This window comes from Culex pipiens, unplaced genomic scaffold, assembly GCF_016801865.2.
Source record: "Culex pipiens pallens isolate TS unplaced genomic scaffold, TS_CPP_V2 Cpp_Un0274, whole genome shotgun sequence".
Taxonomy (NCBI): domain Eukaryota; kingdom Metazoa; phylum Arthropoda; class Insecta; order Diptera; family Culicidae; genus Culex; species Culex pipiens.
In genome coordinates, this window is record NW_026293091.1 from 1 (window position 1) to 11,040 (window position 11,040).

The following is an 11,040-nucleotide window of genomic DNA, read 5'->3' on the forward strand; positions in this document are numbered from 1 at the left end:
GATCATTTCTCATTGTGGGTGTTTGGGTGGAACCACACCACCGTGTAAGATTTGGGTAAAACCTCTTGAGCGTGCAAAACAAACACAACAAACTGTCAGTTTGCCACCATAACCAATAAAGAAAGCAACGTTTAGAGTTCGCCACGCGTTTAATTCCGTTTCCGACCAAAATCCGAACATTTATGGTCCTTCGAGCAACCGGATAGCAGATCCGACCCAACATGGAAGCAGTCACCGCGAAACGGAATGTGCTTTTCGAAAAAGTGAAGCGCGAGCTCGAAACCGCGAAACGCGTCAAGTCGCAGGAGCCCTCACTTTGCGAGGTCAGGGAGCGCCTGGAACGGCTCCAGCAGCTGGGTAACAACTTCTTCGACGTCCAGGACGAGATTGAAGACTCAACCCCGAAGGCAACCCTGCAATCACTGATCTCGGTCTTCGACTACCGGAAGGAGTTCGAGGATCGCTACTACGAGGCGAAGTCGATTTACGTCGAACTGGATGAAGGATCCGTTGCGAGCGATGTCACGGACGTTCAGCCGGCGAATAACATCCAATCTGCTCTGGCGGCGCTACTGCAAACACAAAGAGCGCTACTATCGAACCAAGCGGCTCAAGCAGCCCAACTGAACCAGCTTCAGCAGGGCAGCCAACAGCCGGCAGGCCAACCCTATCCTGCACAACCCGACCCTTTCATTGACGTGCGGCTTCCTCCAATCGAGATTCCTAAGTTCAGTGGCGACCGCAAAGCCTGGCGTTCCTTCAAGGATCTTTACGTCAGCACCATCCACAGCAAAGAGACGCTGCGGCCGTCGCAGAAGCTGAAATACCTGAAGTCGTTCCTCGAAGGCGATGCAAGCACCCACGTAAGTTCGTTCGACATCTCGGACGCCAACTACCCGCTGGCGTGGGAAAAACTCCTCAAACGTTACGACCAGAAGAAGTACACCGTGTTTGCGCTGGTTAAGGAGTTCTTGGACCAGCCAATCGTGTCAGACGCAAACTTCGACGATCTTCAGAAGCTAGTCACTACGTCAGACGAGGTCATTCGACAGCTCGACACCCTTGGCGAGCAGTACCAGACACGAGACTCCTGGCTGATCCAGCTTCTTCTGGAGAAGATTGACAACGAGACACGAGCGCTCTGGGCGCAAAAGGTTGTCAACATGGATAATCCCACGTTCCCGGACTTCGTCAAGTTCCTGGAAGACAGATGCGATGCCCTCGAAACCTGCTCGTCATTCTCCCGGCAATGCACCGTAGATGGAGATGCAGCTAAGAAGAAGATGAGCAAGCAGCCTCTCAAGCCCGCAGAGAAACCCATCCAGAGCTACGTTGTGACCCCACAACACTGCCTCAAGTGTTACAAAGCACACAATCTTTTCCAGTGCTGCGAATTCAAGGCGATCAGCGTCGCCGACCGACTGGAGTTAGTGCAGAAATCCAAACTGTGCTTAAACTGCTTGAAGCCATCGCACACGGTGAGATCATGTTCCTCGAAGCAATTCTGCAAAATTGATGGATGCAGGCAGCGTCATCACACACTTCTCTGTCAACACGACGACAGCCCGGTAGCTACCGCAGCACTTCAAGTTCAACGGCAGTCGACGATTCCGGTCCAGCAACCGGTCACGGAGACTCAACCACCGGAGGATTCGAGTTTGAAGTTTGATGCCACTGGTGGTCCACCCGCCAAGACAACGGTTCTTCCTACTGCCCTCATCAAGCTTCGAGGTAAGCATGGCAAATTCCACACGGCCAGAGCAATGATCGACTCGTGCTCCGGTGCATCGCTTATCAGCGAAGCCTGTTTGGCGCGCCTCGGGATCAACCGGAGCAACACTCGATTCCCGGTCACCGGAGTGGCTGGAACGCAAGCTGGAACTACGCGAGGAACGACGCAGTTGGAGATCGCGTCCCGTTTCAACAACGATGTAATTCTGAAGACGCAAGCGCACGTGCTCGAAGTGCTGGCACCCCCTACACCGTGCCGAAGCGTTAACTTCAAGCAGACGAAACTACTAGAAGGACTTCCGCTGGCCGATCCCGGTTTCAACCAAGCAGGAGAAGTGGACGTCATCCTTGGTGTCGAATTATTCTTGCCGATGCTTCAAGCTGGACAGATCGTAGACGGGGATGGCTTGCCTGTTGCACAGAAGTCGTCGCTCGGCTGGCTCGTGGCTGGCAAGCTCGAAGAAGAATCAATGCTGCAAACTCAACTAACTCTTCGTGCAGCTGGATGTCAACGTCGAACCTCAGGGACTCAAAGTTCCGGAACACTGTCAACGAATTGAGGCTACTGCCTCAAGGTGGGGAGGATGTTTGGGTGGAACCACACCACCGTGTAAGATTTGGGTAAAACCTCTTGAGCGTGCAAAACAACCACAACAAACTGTCAGTTTGCCACCATAAACAATAAAGAAACCAACGTTTAGAGTTCGCCACGCGTTTAATTCCGTTTCCGACCAAAATCCGAACAGTGGGAATCTGCCGGGGATTCCGGTGGAAATGAAATCCGTCGAGGTGATGCTTCTGAATGCTTCTTTATTCATTACTCACTCCATTCTACTGATTGTCTCTCCGACAGTTCCTCTCTACCACAGGGTGGTTCCTGATGAGACGAGGATTCGGGGTTGAAATTAAACTAAACTTGTTGCGTTGGTAGTCTATAGACAAGAGTGAACTGTATTTCAAGAGTTTCAGTACAGTGAGCTGGAGAGCGCGAGCAGGCACTCATGAGAGGCTGAGAGATACAGGGTTGTTACGGACAAGTTGAAAAAAAATCCGCGCCAGATCCGCGCCGACCCAAAACCCAATCCGCGCGAAATTCGCGCCATATAAAAAAATAAATTCGCGACAAACATAGAAGAGAGTAACATAATGACTATTTTTTTTAAACGAAAAAGAATAACTTAGAAAGCATTTGGATCAGTACCGTTGTGGATTCAAATCCCACCTGCACCAACCTTTTTCGCCACTTCTGAAAGATTACTAGCAGTTGATGTAACAATTTAAATATCATTGCTTTGAAAACAATTTCAGGAGAAAAATAAAATTTTATATTCAAAAATTTAAATTAAACCGCAAAATTTAAAAATCTAATGATTTTTTACTCGATAATTCTCGCCAAAATTTTACTCCGTAAAATCGAAAAACGAAATTTCTAATATTTTCTTTTCTATAATTTTCTAACTAAAATATGACTCCGAATATGATCCAAACTAAGAAAATGGCTAAAATTGTGGTATTTAATAATTTAACAATTTAATAATTTAATAAATTAATAAATTAATAATTTAATAATTTAATAATTTAATAATTTAATAATTTAATAATTTAATAATTTAATAATTTAATAATTTAATAATTTAATAATTTAATAATTTAATAATTTAATAATTTAATAATTTAATAATTTAATAATTTAATAATTTAATAATTAAATAATTTAATAATTTAATAATTTAATAATTTAATAATTTAATAATTTAATAATTTAATAATTTAATAATTTAATAATTTAATAATTTAATAATTTAATAATTTAATAATTTAATAATTTAATAATTTAATAATTTAATAATTTAATAATTTAATAATTTAATAATTTAATAATTTAATAATTTAATAATTTAATAATTCAATAATTTAATAATTTAATAATTTAATAATTTAATAATTTCAGATTTCAATTTTTTTTTATTATAATATTTCGCTTTTAGACGGAAATATAAACTTTAGATTTATTTTTTTTTTTTAATCTAAAAAGCTTCATAGCTTAAAATATTTGAAATGCTGTAGTTTTCGAATTTTGTAATTTTGATTTTGATAAAATGGTTATTAATATGATCTCTTAATATCTATTGTTTGTTATATTAAAAAATGCCTTGGAACCTTTGATAGCCTGTACTGAGCTTAAAAAATAAATCTAAGGGTTAAATCCAATCCGGAACATACCCTAGCAATCATTTATGTTAATCCTTATGTTTAAATTTTTGGAAAAAGTTTGAAATATGATTAAGAAGATAAAAAATTGAATGTATCCTGTGAATAATAACATAAAAATATTTAAAACACGTAAGCAAAATTTATATAAGATATTATGATACATTTTTAAAAATAAACGCGCCTTGAAGATTATTTCGAAGTTTCGTATTTTGTATTTTTACAATCAATAATTTGCAGAAGAAAATGTACTTCGTTACTTCTTAGAAATTGATGTTTTTGCACTCAACGAGAAAGATTTATTTTTTTTGAATTGGTAATAATATTTTTTTTGTAACTTGAAAGAAATTCTATAGTTCTCAATTATTTTATTTATCAAAATTCTATCCGCGCGAAATCCGCGCCTGAACAAAATTAGCCAGCAAATCCGCGCCAGATCCGCGCGATACGCGCCATCCGCGCCATCCGCGCGATCCGCGCCGTCCGTAACAACCCTGGATATAGATCGAGAACCCGCAGGGGTGTTACATTACTCGGATGAGTTTTCAAAAAGCCGTAAGAGCCACCGTGACCTCCGATACTAATTTTCGTTTTTCTCCAAATTTAAACAAAATTTCCTTTATTTTTGGTTTTGGGCTCTTGAAGGACGTGTAGATTAACAATTTCAAGCATTTTTGAAATTGGTTTTTCGTAAGAAGGTTGAATACTGATGCAAAAAGGGCTTTGTTTACCAATGGCTCTTACGGCTTTTTGAAAACTCATCCGAGATTATTAGTCATTCTAGTATAAACTTATTTCTGGTTAGTATGTTTTACTTACCCAGCATGGATTTTATTCTACCAGTCAAAGGTGGTGGTTTCGGACAGAACAGTGAATAGTTGTGAGATCGCGCTGCCTTTGGATCAATCGCGGGGGTGGTAAGTATTCTAGGTAGGTACTTGAAGTTCACGTCTGTGTTAGGGAAGCGCAATTTTTGTGGAGAAAATACGTTGAAAATTGTTGGTGTTATTGGAAAAACGGAATCAGCCAATGACGAGTATTAAACGTACACTAAGACCTGAAAAGTTCCCAGACGATTTCCAGCGGAAACCAATCCGAAGTCAGCGATCAGTCAGTCATCATTTGGAGTAAAATTCTTTCAGGGTAACTTTTCGGATTGAGTGAAGCAACAGCTTGGTCATGTTGCATTTTTTTCCTTTCATTACTTATATTTCCTTTCATTTTATATGGTTATTTTCCAAATATAATATATAATTTATAGAATAATAATAATATATAATAATAATAATCATTAATTAGTTAATAATTCATCAGTATTCATTAAATGTTGTTTTTCTTTTTTGCATATTTTTTAATGTGTTTTTTGTTTCATCATTCACCGTCATTATCATGTTCTTGTGTTTATTTTCTTTTTCTTTTGTTTTCTTTTTCATACATATTGTTTTAATCATACGCTAATGCAGTTTTTTTTTTATCATACTTTATTACTGTTTTTTTTTATTGTATCTATAAAGATTTTCATGTTTTTTCTCTTCTTCATCATCGTTTATCTTGCGTCATTAGCGCATTTTCATCAGTATCGTCGTCAGTGTTTTACCTTTTTTTTTCATCAATTCAATCTTGTATGCATCATCATCTTCTGCTACTTCTTGTTGGACAACGCCGTTTCTATCCCATCAAAGTGTAGGAACGCGCACGTTCGCGCGCCCGTTTTTGCCCATTTTAAAACCCACGTCGATCCGAAACAACTCAGGCCCAATTGATTCGCCCCAAATCGACAGAGGTGGCGCGCGTTCGCTTTCTATTCCTTCCACTTTTACCGAAACTTGCTTTTACGCGTTGTCATGTGTTTTTCAAGGTGTGTGTGTAAGAATAATTGTGTATGTGTGTGTGTGTCCTTTAACAAACCAAACCCCGGTTCAAAACGGAAAAAGAAGAAACCCCTTTCCGGAAGAAGAAAACAAACGTCTTCATCGTCGACTATGTCGTCAAGCCCAGCAGCAGCTACCTCACTAAATACGCACGAAAGGAAAAATTAAGAATTATAAGAGTAAAATCTAAGGGTTTTTTTAACTTCTTCACTGTCGTGTTTATGTGTTATCAGCTTTGCTCGTTTACTTTGCAACTATGTTTTGTTTTCAGCTTGTTTGCTCGTCTCTTTAACGCGCGCGCAGTTTAATATATTTGCTTTACTTGTTTTTACTAAGCCATTTTTAGTTCCTCTACCAACATGCTTGCGTGATTTAGTTAAGTTCTGTTATGTTTTCACCGTTTCACTTCTTCTTTTTTAGCAGGATTTTTCATCATTTCTTTTTAATAGTAGTTTAGCATTATAGTGTAGTACTTGTGTGTATGTGTATCCACAGATTTTCAGAGTCGTCGCCGCTCACTTTTTTTTTTAAAATTTGAGAAATAATGAGAAATTTCTAAAAATTACAATTTCACACACTCAGCGATGGTTAGGCGATATTTTTTAAGCAGTTTTTTTTTGTTCTAGCTCTTTCAAATGTGAACTAAAAAACAAGGGTTCAACATTTCGCCAAGCGGGTTCTTTCGATCTGCGCGAGCATTTTTTTTCTCTTTGGGGAAAATCAAAAAAGTCTCGAAATTTTCAAAATAATAGTTTAGTAGACTGTGTGTATGTGTGTTTTTCTCGATTAAATACGTTCACTTTTGTTAGGTTAGCGATTCTGTCTGTTGTTTTTTTTTTAGTTCGATTTTTTCTTCTTTTTAATAGTTGTGTGTGTTTTTCGAGTAGATATAAGTAGCTTTTTTCAACATCATTTCTTGTTTTGCGTGTATGTGAGAGTGTTTTTTTGGGTTCAAATATGTTTAGTTTTGCTTCCATTAGAGTAGGTTTCGTTTGATTTTTTAGTATGATAAACTCGAGAAAAGTGTAATTCGTCATTTTTTTTTCAAATAGTATGTGGCAGATTTTTTTTTTTTTTTCATTCGTTTACTTTCTATTATTTCCGGTTGCATCATGTCAACAAAGGAAACAAAAATAAAGAAAACACAAATCATCTTAATTTTCCCTGCCACACTTTCTTTTTTATTGCTTTCAGTTTCCAACGCAGGAGACCGCCTCGATTCCCACAAAAGTAGTGTGTTAATATGAAACGAAACGAACCGAAGATTCATTTTCTTTGCTAATTGCTAAAGCGCTACCTTCCTTCTACCGTACAAACTAAATGATTCCAGCACAAATCACGAAACATTTGGTGTGAAGCAAAACGCAAAATTGGACAGATCCCCCCTCTAAACCGTATCGAAATAGGAGGAACGATCGAGTACAAATTAATAAAAAGTCGCTGCAAACAACTATTTTCATTTCTCTTTCTTTCATTTTTCTTCATCCATATTTACTCTTCACAGAGAGAGAAAGAAAAAAAAAACAACCAACAAAAAAAATGATAACTCTAAAACACTACCTACAGGGGTGCTTGTGTAAATCTAACGCAAAGAAAATTAGCTTCCTTTTCAAGCTTGTTTGTTTTTTTTTTCGTGAGTTTTTTCTCCTATTCTTTCGAGCGTTTTCTCAAACCCATTCGCCTTTCCTCCCTTGCTGCTGTTGCTTCTAGTGTCCACTCCACTTGGCTGGCCAGCCCTGGAAAAAGAGAAATAAAAACAATTTGTAAATTTTGTGCTGATAAAGTCCAATCCATAGCATCGTAGCTCGGGTGGCACGCCGACGAGCGTTGCAATATACGTTTCTTTAGTGCAGTGACGCAAGCAATCATTATTAAAAAATTGAGTGCCGATGATATGAGGAGGATACGTATCCGTCGATGTGCCTTCCCAGTTGCATTGCTGGAAATTTTGTGTGCAAACATGTCTTAACATGTTTTCGAGTTCGCGAAAAAAATTATGGACAGTTTAGTTTGCAATCGAATTTTTTATATCGTGCGCTGTTTTCAAAAGATTGAAATAGTAATTTATGCAAAAGGAGGATTTTTACAGCACGAGTCGTACATTTATCCAACGAGGTTCACCAAGTTGGATAAATACGACGAGCGCTGAAAAAATCAAGTTTTGCAACGAGTTCCATGCAACATTTTTTGCAATCCCAAAAAAAACCCTTTGAGTGGAATTTTAAGTCAAATGTTCATGTATTTTGTCAATTAATCGCTTAAATAAAAAAAATAAATATTCAAAAGTATTACTTTTCGAAGCAAGTTCTCAAAAGTTCAACTTTTCAGCATCCATTTTAGTGCTGAAAAGTAGAACTTTACAGAATTTATTTTGGAAAGTGTAAATATTAATTCGATTCTGTTATTTTTGGTACATAAAAACCTACTCGTCGGTCAAGAATGACAGCTGTTGTGTTTCATATGTTTATTGGACCTTAAAAAAAGAAAAAAAAAAAACTCTAGAAATTGAAGCTGTTTAGACTCTGAACATTATAAGTTAACTTTAGGTCAAAATATGTTTAAGGGGTTACATACATGTAAAAAATCATAAAATTTCATATTGCAGAAATTTGTTTAATGCACTAAAAAGATGATTTTCAATCACTCCTGAAAGTTTCATGAAGATATTTCATGATTAAACTGAGTGAGAGACGATTTAAGTTTGAAGTTTCGCCATGCGCAAAGCGAACAGTCAAACTTTGTGAGCGTTTTTCTCGAAACACCGATTTGATTTACGGGTGCCACGATATCTCGAGATGGGATGAACCAAATTGGCTGAAATTTGAGGTGAAGACTCCCAAGATATATCCCCTGTGCATAACGAAGCCCAATTTTTAAATCTTAATTTAAAAAAAAAATACAGAAATGACGATTTTTTATATGAAAAACATAAAAATATTTTTTATCTTTTTTAGAAATAAACTTTTTGAAAATCGGCCGTACATTTTTTTTAAAAGCGTCCTCATACCAACCTCCGACATTTTTGCCGATTTACGATTTTGCATTAATTGAAAATCTGGAGAAATCATGCGATTTTCTTTACAGTACTTTGAAAATAAGTTGATGAATCTTGCAAAATAAGGACAATGTTTCAAAATTACACATCACAAATAAATGTGGTCCTTCTCATAGCAGCATACCTTTGGTGGCATGTCGTCGGGTAGTTTAGTTTGAAGTTTTTACAATGCATAAGCCCATACAACTACTATTGATATCGATCCCTTTGGAGTACCATTGATATTGGAACACCCTGTAACCACCGGCGTGCCCTCCAATCGGCGATGCTAAGAAATACAAACTACTAAAATGTCAACCTACATGCTTCTCGTGCTCCCACGGCTGCTGCTGCTGCTGTTGCTGCTGCAGCGATGGCCCATCGTTCCCGACCATGTCCGCCGGTCCACCCGGCATAAACTGGTACTGCAGCGACTGCATAAAGTTCATATTAGCTTGCTGCTGCTGCTGGTTCGGACCGTTCCCATTTCCACCTAAACCACTGCCTCCGCCGGTGTTGTGCGGGTACTCCATGGCCAACGACTGTGGGATAAACGCGGGTTAGAATATCTGACGTTGAGGACGAACGCTGTCAAATCGTGTTACCTGGAAGTGATCCTGCAGGTGCAGATCGTCCATAAAGTGCCTCGGCGGGGGTCCCATCCACTGCTGGGGACCGCCGGCGCTGCCGCCCATGGACAGGTTCTTGTCCACCATCCAGTGGGTGGTGCCGGCAGCGGCCGCGGCTGCTGCTGCCGCCGCTGCCAGGGCACTCGGGTCGTTGTCCATGGCGCCGATTCCACCGCTGGAACCGTAGTTAAACTTCCAGCTGGCACGTTCGGAACCGATCGCACGGGAAATCTTGCGGCCATCGTCCTGCCCGGGTGGTCCCCCAGGGCCACCGTTCGTCGTGGGTTGGTTGTTGTTGTTTGGCGAAATGGTGGGCGACCCGCCGAGGGCCATCGCGAGTCCGTTCTCGATGTTCATGAGCGGGTCTCGCGATTGAAGGTGGGCCAAGTCGGTGAACCAGTTGCTGCCACTTCCACCGCCACGATTGCCGCCCGGAGGAGGTCCATGGCCATGCGACTGCTGGTTGCTACCCCGGTAGGGTGGCATTCCGGGGCCGCCTCCGTTCGGTGGAAGGTTCTGGTACTTTCCGATCGGTCCGGGAGGCGGATTCTGGTGGAACATGTTACCGAACTGGTTCGACGAGGACAGCTTGCTGCCGGGCGCTGCCGATTGATGGTTCTGCGAGGGTGGAATCGCCGAAAAGGCCGACGCTTTCGGGTTCAACCGCGAAATGTGAGGCAGATTGCCTCCCGCGGCCAGTCCCATGTGGCTCTGGTAGGACGACTGTAGCGGATCCGGACCAAAGTTGAGTACGTGCTGATTTTGGGATGCCAACGCGTCGAACATTGACGGTGGTGGCCGCGAACTTCCCATCATCGGTGGTGGATGATCGCGCGAGTTCATCAAACTGCCGTAGTCTACGGAGCTGGCCGGTCCGATCGGTCGGATCTGGGACGAGGTGTTGATGATTGGTCGCTGTACGGCTAGCCCACTCGGCGGTGGACCCGACTGCTGTGGAGGTTTGATGACGTTCTGCTCGTTGGGCGACTGGTACGGACCGGACTGAGATTGCTGCTGCTGCTGCTGGTGTTGTTGTTGTTGTTGTTGCATCTGTTGCTGCATGTGGCCACTGCTGCTCGTTGGAGGTCCTGCCATCAGATGAGACTGCTGTTGCTGCTGCTGCTGCTGCAGACTAGGATGCGAACTTCCGGAAGGTGGCGTCGTCGAGTTGCTCGATGCTTTGGAGCTCACCGGCGAAGATACGGCAGTTCCACGGTAACCTGGTGCCTTCGAGGCATCCACCTAAAACAAGAAACAAAAAAAGGGAACGTTAAACTTGTGAACCTTCATATAACTTCTTAGAGCATCTCCACTGAGGTGAAATTCAAATTTGATCCCAGGTTATGATTAAAGAGTTTAAAAAAAGTTTTGAATGCGTTTTCAAAAATCTGGAGTTTTTTTTTTTGAAAAGGTCCAATAAACCAAATTTTGAGTTTTTGCTTTTTGGGTGTTTTTTAATACCCCTTGACTCAAGGCGGTTTCAAAAACACCCAAAATGCAAAAAGTGGAAATTTGGTTTATTGGACCTTTCAAAAAAAAAAAAAAAAAAAAAACTCCAGAAATG

The 11,040-nt window shown here is 40.6% G+C and overlaps 2 protein-coding genes across 2 annotated transcripts; one reads left to right on the forward strand and one right to left on the reverse strand.

Annotated features, from left to right (window-relative positions):
* The first annotated feature begins 221 nt into the window (after nucleotides 1–221).
* On the forward strand, nucleotides 222–2,291 carry LOC120432114 (uncharacterized). The gene has a single exon (XM_039597249.1). The coding sequence runs from the start codon at nucleotides 222–224 to the stop codon at nucleotides 2,289–2,291; it is 2,070 nt and encodes a 689-aa protein (XP_039453183.1).
* A 3,371-nt stretch (nucleotides 2,292–5,662) lies between these two features.
* Nucleotides 5,663–10,747, reverse strand: LOC120432115 (nuclear receptor coactivator 6-like). Its single transcript, XM_039597250.2, has 3 exons — nucleotides 9,453–10,747; nucleotides 9,171–9,389; nucleotides 5,663–7,549 (listed from the first exon to the last, which is right to left on the reverse strand). Exons 1-3 carry the CDS (start codon nucleotides 10,569–10,571, stop codon nucleotides 7,520–7,522), a joined length of 1,368 nt encoding a protein of 455 aa, XP_039453184.1. The 5' UTR covers nucleotides 10,572–10,747; the 3' UTR covers nucleotides 5,663–7,519.
* Nucleotides 10,748–11,040: the final 293 nt, after the last annotated feature.